The sequence below is a fragment of the Myotis lucifugus genome, unplaced genomic scaffold (assembly GCF_000147115.1).
Source record: "Myotis lucifugus unplaced genomic scaffold, Myoluc2.0 scaffold_89, whole genome shotgun sequence".
Taxonomy (NCBI): domain Eukaryota; kingdom Metazoa; phylum Chordata; class Mammalia; order Chiroptera; family Vespertilionidae; genus Myotis; species Myotis lucifugus.
This window is the reverse complement of record NW_005871137.1, coordinates 597,193-611,719: the sequence shown is the minus strand read 5'-3', so window position 1 is coordinate 611,719 and position 14,527 is coordinate 597,193. Positions and strand designations below refer to the sequence as shown.

General features: G+C 43.3%; 1 protein-coding gene across 1 annotated transcript in view; it reads left to right on the top strand.

Annotated features, from left to right (window-relative positions):
• The first annotated feature begins 309 nt into the window (after positions 1-309).
• Positions 310-14,527, top strand: part of GALNT5 (polypeptide N-acetylgalactosaminyltransferase 5) — a 42,368-nt gene continuing 28,150 nt past the window's right edge. The window contains exon 1 of the mRNA XM_006091257.3: positions 310-2,245. Within this exon, the coding sequence (XP_006091319.1) occupies positions 792-2,245 (1,454 nt within the window). The 5' untranslated portion in view covers positions 310-791. The remainder of the gene's footprint in view (positions 2,246-14,527) is intronic.

The following is a 14,527-nucleotide window of genomic DNA, read 5'->3' as shown; positions in this document are numbered from 1 at the left end:
TTAAAATAAACAGTTCACTTACAAACATTTTGATAACCCCCCAAGGAAGGCTTAATTACACATCCACCTCTGGAAGTGAGATTATGCTAGGCCCCTCTTTAAGCTGCTACCTCTTAAAGCTGAAACATTAAGGTCAGTGATTAATCGCTCAGGCAGCTCATTGGGAGACCTGGGTACAACAGGGTTAACGAGCAGGCATGGGGGAGGTGGGGTTGCAAACCAGGAACACATGCCCTCCAAGTGAGATAGCTTTCTTTCCCTTTATTGCCCCGAAAACATACACACTCTCACATAACACGGAAGGTGAGAGCTGAATGAAGTTCTCTGGGTAATGGCTTGAAATGTTTTCCTTATGAGAAGTGGTGTTGAGTTACAGCGTGCAGGCTGAAAACTGGGAGGAGAGAAGCAGCAGCCCCAGCCCGGCCCCCACCTTTCCTTGGGCTTGTAGGAAGGTGGACATGGGCTCCCGGAGACGAGACGAGTGATATGTTGAACTGTCTGGCAGCTGGCATCCACTGCTCCCAGAGTGACCCGGGGACAGTGTTCCGCAGGGTTTAGCCAGGGGCCAGCCCAGCAGGCACAGATGCGCTGCTGTGAAATGCCACGCAGGCAGAGACTGACAAGCGGTAGGAGCTGAGCTTTCCCCTTGGACTGCTGTTTCCTGCTGTGTTCAGGGGAGGGGGGCGCCTTCTGGCAGTTCTGCTGCTGCTGCTGCTGCTGCTTCATCTCCCTCTGCACTCAAGGTAAGCAGGCTCAAAGGGAGGGCAGGCTGCAAGGGAAGCCTTTGTACCATGAACAAGATCCGAAAGTTTTTCCGCGGAAGTGGGCGAGTCCTGGCATTTATATTTGTAGCTTCTATCATCTGGCTGCTCTTTGACATGGCAGCTCTCCGCCTCTCATTCAGTGAGATCAACACTAGGGTTCTGAAGGAAGACATAGTCAGAAGGGAGAGGATAGGGTTCAGAGTCCAGCCAGACCAAATGAAGATTCTTTACAGCAGCATGAAAGAGATAAAGCCCCCACTCAGGGGCCACGGGAAGGGAATATGGGGCAAAGAGAACTTTAGAAAGACGGAGGAGGGTGTGCTCAAGGTTGAAGATAATTTGGATCAAATCCAGAAGGAAAGACACATACAGAAAGCTCCAGGAAGTGTCAAGATTGCACCTTTGTGGCAGCCTGTACATCTGCAGACCTTTCCTGTGACTTTTATGAAGCCGATGACAGAGGAACATGCCATCAAACCTGAAGCCTATTCTCGCCCTGTGACCCCAAAGCAAACGACAGCTCAAGGGGCTCAGAAAACCACATTCATAGCAGCCAGAGGAACTCCATTGCCCCAACTATCTCTACACACAAGACCTTTTGGTATAAACCAGGAGGCCCAGAAGAGACATAGTCACAGCAGTGACACATCAAAACAAGCCGCTGAAAGGAACCTGGATGTGACCATCAGGTTTCATAGCGACAGATCAAAGCAGAAATCACAGGCCGTAGCAAATGAGAGGACACTCCCTGCCAGTCCACCAGTGCCAAAATCTAGGGAAGCCTTAACTTTAAATAAAACTGAGGCTCAGAGCAAATATCTAACGGCATATAAACACAAAGCCAATAAGAACCTTCCCTTTCCCAAGTTCTCTGCCAATTTAAATCACTTAAAGAAGCAATCTATTAATGAGACACAGTTGGGAGACTTGCCAAAGGATGATGGAGCCAAAGTGGCTGGTGGGAAGAAATTCAATTTTTCTGAAAGCCATGTTGTGATTATAACCAAGGAAGAGGAGCTAAAGACAGACACCAAACGGGTCCCTAATCCTAAAATCAAAACTGTATTTCCTTTCGTGTTGGGTGAAAGACAAAGAAAACACATCTCCAAGAACAGAAGTGACGCATCTTCCTCTTCACTTGCTCTACAGAGAGCAACAGTGTCTCCAACTAATCACATCTTAGCTGGGGGACTAAAGCCAGCAAGAATCAGCTTAAATGCCAAGGTCCAGCATGAAGAACTCAACCAAAGGCATACAAAAGCCCTTTCACCTAAAGACAGCGAAATGCACCAAGTATTAAGCATCGATATGACACTTTCTCCAAGGGACCCCAAAGCCCCAGGGCAGTTTGGACGTCCCGTGGTTGTGCCCCAGGGAAAGGAGAAGGAGGCAGAAAGAAGATGGAAGGAAGGAAACTTCAACGTCTACCTCAGCGATTTGATCCCAGTGGACAGAGCCATCGAAGACACAAGACCTGTTGGGTAAGATCCATTTCTCTTCTCTTTCCTCCACACCAAGTATGTTGGCTCTGATGTAGAAAAGAGTTATTTCTAGATAATTTTGTATGATTCTTGGTCACCTAGAAAACTAAAGAAATATAAATCATTAGACATAGTCCAAATAGTCTACCACCCACAAAAGGAAAAGTTCCAATATTAGTACTAGTATACCCACTGTGTTCTCTTCTTACTCTTATTTCTCTGAGACTTTGGCCCTCACCCCTATTAGCTTATGTTTCATTTCCTTTCCTCTATTGAAAACATAGAAATGATTAGATGAACTCAATTCTTAATAAGATATGTATGAATGATAGAGCTTAAAATGTCATTCCATTAGAAGAGTGACAATGAAGTGAATTCCCAATTTCAAAACTTTACATTGTTAGCAGGTTTGGCGAGAACATATTTGGGAATGGAGCACAGATAAGGCCTCCCTAAAATCATATCTTAACCAGCAAAATTCTGCCTAATCATGACAAATGATTACAAAAATAGCCAGTGAAAAGTGACTTTTCTCCCTAAAGTGTAATATCTGTTGTAGGTAGGGATTGTAGACAGCTCAGGAGTTCAGTTATACCGGAACAAGATTGTTGAAAAAAGTCAATCAGGCAATAACTAACAAAAACCTGTACAAGAGTATAATAATAACTGCTTGTATTTCTAGAGTTGCACCATTTACAAAGAGCCTGCCTACACATCACATGAACTTCATAAGAGCCCTAGAAAAGAAACTGCAGATTTTATGGGTTCAAATGAACAGATGAGGTGCTCAGAAGTTCTATCACTTTCCCAAAGTAGCATAGCTCTAAAGCTGCCCAAAGAGCCTTCGTGAACCCGCGTTTCAAGGAATTAAACTCCATCACCAGAAGGCAGATCGAGTCACAACCATATGCTCTGATTCAAATACAGTTGGGTCCCCACCTCTTTTTAACTCTCTCATAAGTTAGGGTTCTTTGTACCCATTAACATCAAAGCTCCACGTATGCCTTGATATGCAGGTCCCTGAGCCAAAGAATCTTTGCCTGGAATTTGGAGTGAGGGAATGTCAGGATTCCAGTGTAGCACACTTGGTATGTAAACAAGGGCTTTGTGTGGCCTCAGTAGAAAACGCTCTTTTTGTGACCTAGGTAGTCAGTGCTACCAGGAGGAAGGCAGAGATCACTGGGCCTGTGTTCAGAATGGCAAGTGGGGCCTCAGTACTGTGATGCCAGCCACACGGAGGCCGTTTCCACGCTCTTAGCCTTTGGCAGATGACTATCAGACATGCACTAGTTGCCTGCATAGGCCAACTACTGTGCCATTCATGTTCGTCACTCTAGTGAGACTCACAGACCCTAAGGAGAACACAAATGAGCCCAAAATAAAGACAAAGAAACTGAGGACCCAGGAAGCTCAATTGTCAGTGGTGACAGAGCCAGTAATTATAGAGAAATGATTAAAATCCACGTTCAAAATTATGCTGTATGTTATCTGCCATCTCTTGCTGATTACACCTCCCCCCGCACCCATAAAGGATCTTAAAAATTATGGTTGCGCAGCTCTGATCTGAAGTTTTGTAAATTACACATCACATGTATTTTATATGATTTATATACACATATGCCAGCTTCGAACAGAAGTGCGAGGGAGTGAAGGAATAGTGAAAGTAGCTCCATTTCAGCATCCCTTCAATAGCCGGCAGAGTGCTACGGATCCTGGGGAAGAATCAGACATGCACAGAAGCAGAGGCTGCAGTTCCAAAGGGCAATTGTACAGGGGCCAAAAGCAAGTAATAATGATGCTATTATGCATGTGATTTATGGAAGGCTTGCTGACTCCAGCACTTATTAGTTTCTGAAATTTGGTCCATGGAGGTGAAAACCCAGGAAAGTTACTTTTACAGTCGTGTTCTGTCTTTGGAAGGAGGCTGTCCAGATTGTAGGAGAAACTGACACGTGTGCTTGAGAGGATGAGTCAGACAGCATGTGGCCAGGCCCTTCCCTCTTATCACACAACCCACCTTGGCTAAACACAGCTGCTCTCTGCAAGTTGCCTACCTGATGCCACTCCACCAACAGGATGGAGGTGACAGTTTAGTCACCAGGGATCCTATGCCTGGGACCCCCTAAGTATTTGCAGCCCTTTCGTGTCATGCTCCCTTGAAAGGGAACAAATCTTCTTTTTTTCTTTTACTCAAACACGCCAACTACAAATATGTGCAAAAATATGTATTCATATGGATAAAGGTTGGAAGAAAACACAAATGAAAAATATTGGCAGGCATTGGAGTGACTTTTTCTTACTTTGATTTTATTTATTTTCAGCCTTGTTCATAAAGTATATGAGATGGCTTTAAAAATATACATTAAGATCTTTTTAAGATAAAATGTTAAAGTAAGCATAAGAGAAAAATTGTTACAGAATATAAGATAAAGTGTGTGTGTGTGTGTGTGTGTGTGTGTGTGTGTGTGACGAGAGAGAGAGAGAGAGACAGAGAGAGAGAGAGAGAGAGAGAGAGAGAGAGAGAGAGAGAGAAGCTAGCCTTATAATTCTTTACATCTTAAGAATTCTGTGGAATCTCTCCCTTGCTGCCTTTTACATTTCCCCCAAATCTACCATTACAGATTGATTAATGTTACTGGCACATCATAACTACCAATTGAATATAGATTGAATAAAAAAGGGGGGGGATAAAAACCATAGATTTGCTAGTAGGTTTATTTAAATTATATTCCCTTCAATAAAGATAATAATAACCAGTTACTAGTTAATATCTCCTTAAGAATGATTTAGTGGATAAACTAGGAGGAGGTAGCATTGAGGAGATGAGACAAGCAGGACAAGCTCATCTGCTCTAGTTCTAAAATCAGACTCCCGTTTCCAAATCTGATCTTCCCTCCTTTTTTCCTGAGTCCCCAGAAACCATCTTTCTAAGATGTTAAGATGCGATCATGGCCTTTTCCCAAAGCACAGGAACTCCTTGCTGTTTTCAGCATTTTCCTCACTGTCCTTCTCAGTGACACCCGTTTCTGCCCCTTGCAGTGTAGCTACAGCTTTCTGGATGTGGCATTCTCTCCAGTATAGGGCCTCAGCATGAGAAAAGTTAGTCTCATTACCCTTGTCTCATTACCCTTTCCTACATATTATTATACTCATCACCATCCACTAATGTTTTTATCAGCTAGTCCCTTCCCACAGCCTTCCACCAGCCTCCCCTTTCATGGTCCTCACCATTTCCTCCCACACATTTTGATTGGACACGGCTCAAAATCTGACTGCAGCTTACCTCACCTGGACCACGGAGTGGTTGTAACCTCTGCATTCCAAGGTCCCTTCCTTAATGCTCTTGTGGTCACTGAAACACTCCTTGTTGCATGCTCTGCACTAACTAGAGCCTTGAGAATCTAGTTTGCCTTCTCTGTGAAATTATAAACGTCTGAGAAAAACTCTATCTTGTACTTTATTTTGCACTCCTTAGCAGTGAGCACAGTGTTGTGCACTCAAAAGATACAAGTTTACACAATATGGCTTTAAAAGATGTGTTGCTCTAAAATGGTTTTTTAAGATATGTTTTTATTGATTTTAGAGATAGAGGAATGGAGAGGAAGAGAGAAATAGAAACAACAATGAGAGAGAAATATCAACATTGAGTGGCTGCCTCCTGCACGCCCCTTACTGGCAATTGGTCCTGCAACCTGAGCATGTGCCCTAATGGGGACTGGAAGCCAGTGACCTCTTGGTGCATGGGTCGACTTTCAACCACTGAGCCACACTGACCAGGCTAAAATGATTTTTTAAAGTAAATATTTTTTTAAAAAGTAATGAGAGGTAACTATTCCAATAAAGCTCACAATGAGTCTATCTATAATAATAAAAGCATAATATGCTAATTAGACTAGATGCCCTTCTGGACGACCTTCCGGATGATGTTCGGGGCTGTGAGAGAAGCCTGGGTCCCAGGTGCCAGAGGGAAGCCAGTACCAGCATCCGAGGGAAGGAAGGCCTACTCTTTCATGAATTTTGTGCATCAGGCCTCTAGTAAATTAATAATTACTTTATAATTTTTCATTTTGAATATTGGGAATATGTTAGTATCAGGTTTAAGGTAAATACATCCTGTTCTAACATTACAATATATTCATTAGTTCATGTTTATTCTTTAGTACATATTTTTGTTACTAGGGGCCCAGTGCACAAATTTGTGCACCTTGAAAGAAACTGTGGGCTTCGAGACTGCAGTGGGCACAGGGGAGGGTCTGGGCCCATCCTCCGTGCCCCCGCCCAGCCCCTCCTGCCACGGCCCCCAGTCCCCTGTCTGCCAGCAGCCCCACTCCTGCTGCTACTGCTCCCACGCACTGACGGTGCTGACCCTGCTTGCACCCGCTGATGCTGATGGAGCAGAGCTATTGGGACCAGCGTCAGCAGCGGTGTGAGCGGAGTCGTCGCCAACAGTGGGTGTGAGCGGGGACTGCTGGTCCTGAACGCCCCTCAGGAGCAGGGGGAGGGGGAGAAGTCCTGAGAGGTGATCTGGGCCAGCAGCTGTCGTCAGCACCCACTGATGGTGCAGAGCGATCGGGACTAGTGCAGGGCGCTGGCAGTGGGTGCGAGCGCCGGGCAGGATCGCAGCGTGCGAGAGCAAAGAATTTTCAGTAACTACCAGAGGCTCGCCCTGATGACAGCGACAGGTGTCCCGCCTTGGTCTGGTGTACCCACTCACCTGCTCCACCATCCCAACCCAGCCAATGCCTGCCATGTTCTGCACGCTCCCCCACCCCAGTGGTCAACAAACGTCGTAGCAAACAATTGTTTGGTTGTTCTGCCATTTGGTCTATTTGCATATATAGGGTTTTATATATATAGATTGTTTTTTTTTATTTTAATGTTTTGACTGTCGTGGGAGGAAAATCTCCTTATCTTACAGGAATGTTTTATGTCAGTAAGTAAAATGCAATTTCACTTTTGCCTATAAAGTATGTTTAAAATAAAATGCTTGGTTGACAGTCATTTTGAAGTTTCAGAATGAATCATTTTTTTAAACAAAGTTAATCCTTATAGTTTTTGCTGTTAATTATTAGAGTTTGTTTCAATCCCTTGTAACCCATACGCCATACAAGTGTTGTTACACATGGTCCTGTCCACTGAAAAAGCAGGGCACTTCTCAAAGAAGTCTGTCTTCGGGCCTGCAGCTAGAGTCAAGGTGGCACTCCAAAAATGAACTCTTTTAAAAAGTGCACTTCCTGAGTCTGTATTTAGAGAAAAATGACTCCACAAGGTTCTTGCTGCCAGCGTTTCGTTTTTAAAGTACACTCAGAATGACAGCACGCTCCCCCACGCCTGCTGTCGTCATGCCCGGACTCGGTGCAGCTTTTCCTGCAGAGCTCTGGCAAGCCCCTCCACAACATGATGCAGAGCGGTCTTCATGCTCTTAGCCCACAGCTGAGGCTGTCAACCAACAATTTGATTCCTTCCTACACAGCTAAAGGGAGTTTTCTTTTGGCACATATGAAAAGCAAAAGATAGCACCATGCATTTGCCACAAACCAGTCTAAATTACTGGGGGGAAGGAAAAACCTTTCTGGAACCTTACTTTCCATCCCCTCCCCTCCCTTTCCAACCCTTGTAGGGTCAAAAACCATAACTAATGAATTACTGAAGGTGGAGGAGGAGGAGAAGGAGGAGCTAGGAGAGAGAAAATAAACTGACCACATATCCTTCCAAACTTCAGGCTCCTAAATTTATGAGGCTTGAGAAAAAGAAACTTTAAAGTTAAATGAAGTTCAAATTCTCTTATTTTTATATGGGATGAATATTTTAATCGATCAGCCTGAGACTGCTTTTGTGACTAGTAGTGATTGGAGAATATTATCTGAAAGTGACTGGAAAAGCTGTGAGAGACTCCCTGAAAAACCAAACGGGGGGTGGGCAGGGGGAGGACTCTTGCAAGATGGATGTGAAGGGCTTTTCTGGCTTTCACCCTTATAGGTCAACACTATGCAATGGTGTGTGTGTGTGTGTGTGTGTGTGGCACATACCTGTACACATTTGTGTGCTTGTGTGTGATACAGCAGCATGCACTATTTCACTGAAAAGTCGTGTAGGAAAATTGGAAATAAAAAGCAAATTAGTTTAAAATCTGCAGGCTAGACCATATAACCAAGGTTAAATGTGGCTAAAAGATAATTACAGAGTATTTTGATACTTTTATCTACCACACTTTCCCCGTAACTAGGGGAATGTAAAATATGTTTCAACTGCTAATTCAAAGAGAAGAAAACAGTTAAACCGTGTCTAATATATGTAAAACTGAGCAATGTTAAATCAAATCAGTGACTTTTTCTCCTAAACCTAGACCTAGAAGTATTTCTGGGAATGAGGAATCAGTAAACGTAGGAATTCAAACCTATTTGTACTTCGCTTTTACACATCCAATTAAGGGCCCAGTTTAATCCCAATTTAACCATTGGCCTCATTTTATCAACTTCTTGCCATAATATTGCCGTGGCTACTCCGGTGCCAGAAAATAACTTCCCATCGGCTGTTCTGGCTGAGCCATTCAGAGCAAGAGCCTCTTGAAAAGGAAACATTGTTTGCTCAAGGGCCAGAAACTTCAGGACATAGCAATGTTTACAAGTTCTGTTTTGTTGTTTGCTTTCAAAATGAAAGGATCTTTGTAGAGTCCCCTCTATAAAAACAACACAAAACAAAAAGGCATAGACACAGACAACAGTATGGTGATTGCCAGAGGGAAAGGGGAGGGGAGGTAGAAGAGGATAAAGGGGGGACTAATGGTGACGAAAGAGACTTGACTTTGGGTGGTGGACACACGATACAATATACAGATGATGTATTAGAGAATTGTACACCTGAAACCTATATAATTTTATTAACCAATTCACTTTAATAAATTCAGTGAAAAAATAAATAAATAAATAAATGTCTATATTATTCCAAACTACATCATCTTCTAAACTGGTCCAGCTTCTAAAATGTTGGTTTACGGACATGTGTGAGAAGGGGCAATATGGAGAAACTTAGTATTTATAAGGGCCTTTACGACTTGCCTCTCATTTGCTCCTTAAAACCACTCCTCAAGGCAGGTGGTATCATTCATTATCCCAGCTTTACCGATAGAGAAACTGAGACATCAAGAGGAGACTGAGGGGTCAGGGTGCAGCTGATAACTCAGATGGTGGCGGTTCATTTCATTCCATGTGCTATTTGCTCACTGACTCTCATGAGCTGACACACCATGCTAGGCAGCTGGCACCTTTCACCCTTCCCATCATCTCCTTTGATCCTGACAATGGTCTGCAAGATGGATAAAGTGCTGCCTCTCCTCATTGACAGATGAGGGAAAACACCCAGGAAAGGTAACTTGCCCACCGGCCCACAGCTCACAAATGGCAGGGCTGGGACACAACTGCTGGTCTTCTGATGCTTCCTCACTCAGTAATAATTCTCCTACACCAGCTGGCTCTCTCCCAGACCCCAGCCACTGCTCCCTCATGGTGACCAGCATCACCTCCACCCTGCCTGGTTTGCCAAGACTCTCTGAATAAGGGGAATCTCTCCCTTGCTGAGCCTCACCAAAAAAAGAGCTTATTTATGTTCCAGGCAGCAGTGTGTATGAGTGTGTGTGTGTGTGTGTGTGTGTGTGTGTGTGTGTGTGATTCTAGTCAATCCTCCCCGCAGACATACTACCTCTCATATGACTTGCAGAGGAGAAAAGTGAGGCTCTAAACACCAACCAATATACCTGCAAGCCAATGGCAGATTTGGGATTCAAAAGAACATTTTGTGACTTCTAATCTAGTGATTTCCCCCCATTGCGTACAGATCCCTTTTCTTTATAGTCATACTAGAGGCCCGATGCACGAAATTCGTGCCAGAGTAGGCCTTCCTTCCCCCGCTGCTGGCACTGGCTTCCCTCTGGCACCCGGGACCCAGGCTTTCCTCGCAGCCCCAGCTTCATCTGGAAGGTCATCTGGAAGGATGTCCAGTCTAATTAGCATATTACGCTTTTAGTATAGATGACTTTGGCAGAAATGAACATTTCTGTTTTCCTTATACACAAGTCAGAGGTGTGTGAGAGAAAATATTTTTTTGCCTGTTAGGTACCTCATCAGAGAGAAATTTAATAGGAAGCTGTTTTCTATACAGCACTAAGCAAAGGTGATTCTTGAAAACTGCCCGACATCCACAGCTCAGTAGTGAACAAATATTCTGGGCTCCTGCTGTGCACTCTAACCTCGTGGTCCTGCTTCAAAGGCCTGGAGCACAGTGTTAGGCAGAAGCAGAGGGTACATACTAAAGGAGTAAGCAAAGGAACAGCCAAATGTGGCCTGAGAGAGGGCAGAAGTATTTGAGCTCTGACCTGAGGGTAGGGAGTTAGAGAAGAGGGGAAAGAGGTAAAAAGAGGGGTCTATTGAGAAAGTGAGGGAAATCTGACATAGGGCAAAACTATACAAGTAAGTAACGTTCACATACTCAGAGCCATGTTAAGGTTCTTCTAAGAGCCAGCAGGAAACATTGAAAAATTTAAAGCCATAGAAAGAACAATTTACCTTTCTCAGAAATCTCATGACCCAGAGGGAAGCAACACCCTTATGGGTGAATGAGGCTAATGATGAATATAGAATCACCAAATATTAATACTAGATGATGTTTCAAAAGCAGTCTAATCCCTTCTGTGCCAAAGAAGTCTGAGGAAGGAAGAGACTCATCCAAGATCCTACACTGTGGGAGAGAGAACGGCCCCTAAAATGCCCTCACCTCCACCCAGAACTATTTCCACCACATCACACCACCTCCTGCTCTCCTCCCTCCCTCCCAGCTTCACTCGGACAGCTGCCTGCTCAAAATAGCCTATTGTTAAAGTGATTAATGTGGATGCTGGTGGTTTATGTGTCTAAGCCCCAGTCCAGTAGCTTTGATATTCAGTTACCCCAGGAACCACGGCTTCAGCAGCCAAGGCCTTTGGAGCGAATGTGACTGAAATCTTCTAAATTAGTAGTCAGGCAATTCTGACTAAATGTCAGGAGTAGTCTACCCTAGATATAACAAACCGTAAAAGTAAAATTGTTATATAATAATACTCTCTTATCAGCGAGTGCAAAAGAAGTCCCAATAATCCTAAGGTCTTGGAGAAAATAATAAAATTCGAGGCAGAGCTCCTCAGCCAGAGGCTCCATTCTCCTTCTGATCATCCTGAAGATACCAGAGCTTGGGCAGCGAGCCCCCAAGGCTCACAGCGAGGCCGTGGTTGAATTGCAAATGGAAGCTGAGAAAATATTCTCCTCGACCTTCTGTTCAAACCTGAGAGGACTGAGATTTGACCTACACTTTGACTGTCTTGGAATAAAATGAAAAATTCATAGACGAGAGAGAATGTTATCATTCCCTCGATCTTCTCATCTGAAACCTTCTTTATTTGATGGGCTACATTCAAATCAAGCGAGTGGCTGAGGATCAGCACACACAAGCCAAGAAAGTGAAACATATCACTCTCTGAGTCTCTTGATAAATGATGAGCCCTTGATAGACTTGGATTAAAGAACTGCCTGGGCAAAGGGCAGTGCCCCCAGTCAAAATGGGTGTATTTACATTGTTCGTAATCATAGGTCCTCACATGGATTTTTTTTTACCATGGAGCTTGCAAAGTATTCATATCCATTATCTCATCAGATCTTCACAGACATTCTGTGATGAAGGCATTGGAATCTTCCTCCTAACAATGAGGAAACGAAGGTTCTGGAAAGTCATAGGGTATGCCCATGGTCATGCAGACAGTGAATGTCTGGGAGGACTCAAAACTCCTTCCTTCATCATCTTTCTCAAGTCCAGAGTCTTTTTGTCCCACCACGGGAGCGTATCAACTTCGTGCAGGACACGAATCCCCCACATTAGAGGCCCCATTTATTTTTAGTTGTTGGATTGGCTACAGTAATCAGTCTAGACTTCCCCCAAACAAAATAGGTTGGACTAATTTTTAAGGATAACAAGGGAACTGCAGACTCCAAATACCTAATTTTTGTAATGAATGCACATATAGAATAAAAATATGATTTCTTACTCTCCAAAAAATGATTACCAACCCAGAAACGGCTTGCATATAAATTAGACTTGACTTTAGCTGTGATTCCTCACCCAGGATAGCAGAGCACAAGGTTTCCAACAGGCAAATTGGAAGAAAGAAAATTTACTTCAGTTGGGTCAGTGTAAGATAACTTGAAATAGATTTTACCACCTGTGAAAACTAGGCGGCTGATGGCATGTAAAAATGGTGTGAGAGCTAATAACTCTGAAAATGTTCTGGTCTGACCCACAGTGCCTTTGAACAAAACAGCATGCCTCTTTTCCTAGACACCTGAAAACATGTTTAAGCTGTTTAGTAATGCAGGAAACCAGGTACCTATCAATATTAGAGTGGCCTGACATCGTAGCCGCCTGAACCAAGGCACACTCTGAAACTCTGTGTTTGAAGCCTCTCCCTCTCCTTCTGGGCCCACTTCCCCACTCTTTAATGCTTCCCCTTTTCCAGACACCAGTATGATCTGTACAATACAGTCCTCCACAGGGTTTTCTTCAGTGTGGTCCCTTAAATACATCTAAAATGTGCTTGTCAGTAATTAGCAGAGGCACTCCTTATCTCCTGGGATATTAGCATCTAGTGCAGTGGTTCTCAACCTTCTGGCCCTTTAAATACAGCTCCTCATGTTGTGACCCAACCATAAAATTATTTTTGTTGTTTCTCATAACTGTAATGTTGCTACTGTTATGAATCGTAATGTAAATATCTGATACGCAGGATGGTCTTAGGCGACCCCTGTGAAAGGGTCGTTTGACTACCAAAGGGGTCTTGACCCACAGGTTGAGAACCACTGATAGTGGAATTTTTCCTAATCTATCCACCTGGTTCCCCTGGTGAAATCAAGGCCCCATGACAGGCTGTGTTCAGTGGAGGATCAGATGGGTGGTGAGTGGAGGTGCCATACCCAAATCTCTGAGAGCGTTTTCTGCCTCCAATTTCAGACTGGCTAGCATTATAATACTTCTTAGAACTTCCTTCTAAAAGAGACCAAAAATCTACTGATTTCTAATATAAGAAGTTTCATTTGCATTAGCGTCCTTGGTTAACTCTTCCCAATGTAACCAGATGTTTCTACAGTTAACCAAATTTCAACCACAGAGCAACTCTCCAGACTTCACAGCCAGCCTGGCTTGTTCAGATGGCACATGCAGATTTTGTGCAGCTGACCCTTCCTTTTTAGAACTGATTTATCTTTTCAGCACCAAATGTCGTAAAGAATATTTAAGTGTGAAATATGTAATTCCCATTGATTTACATTATAATGTTAAAAAGTCATAGGAAGTCACTGTCTTTTCTACCCTCCCTTTCAATTTTCTATTCCTCTTAGCTTTACTTCCTCTTTCCCAAACTAAAGCCCGAGATGAAGCATTTTACCATCCACATCAGCACCCTCAAACTATTCTGTCACTTTTCTTTCCACCTCATTTGCTCTGGTGACCCCCAAACTTGGATTAATCTAACAGTCTGCTTTATCTCCTCCTACAGCTAGGCTGCCAGACACTGGTAAAGCAATCCACACTTGTATTTTAACTAAAATTTTGGGATATCCAAATTCAGGAAAGAGCTCAAGGCCCCTCAGATTGCGTGTGTGTGTGTGTTGTGTGTGTAGGTGTAGTTGGCCAGTACTGTCTCCTATTGTTCGTTGTCTTTCCCAAATATTCTCTATTTTCCTCAAGTTTCTACCCTATTACATGAGCAACTAACCTTTCCTCCTGTATGAACTCCAAACTCTTTTAACTTCTTATCCCAGATACATAAAATTATTATTATGCATTATCATCATTTTTCTTATCTCAAAGGAAATATCTTTTCCATCATTTAAACTTGTGATTTAAGCTCCATTTCAACTCCATTCCTTCAACCATCCATTCAATCCATAATTATTAAATAATTATATGTAACAATGCTAGAAGCTTGTGGCACTGTATAAGCAAGGGATATTTGCCCTGCCCTCAGGAAATTCTAGATGCAGAAGATAAGGGAGTAAAGTAAGTAAATTAATGCTCCTTCAGGAATACTGATGACTGTAAGAGAGAATAAGAGGAGGGTAGCTAGTTTTGATTGAGTAGTTAGAGAAGGCTTCTCTGTGGAGGTAGTACTTCAGCTAAGACCTAAATGAACAGAAGCCAGCCATGAAAGCATAGGGAGGGTCAACTTGAATTTTCACATCATTTAAGGAACTAAAAGGTCAATGT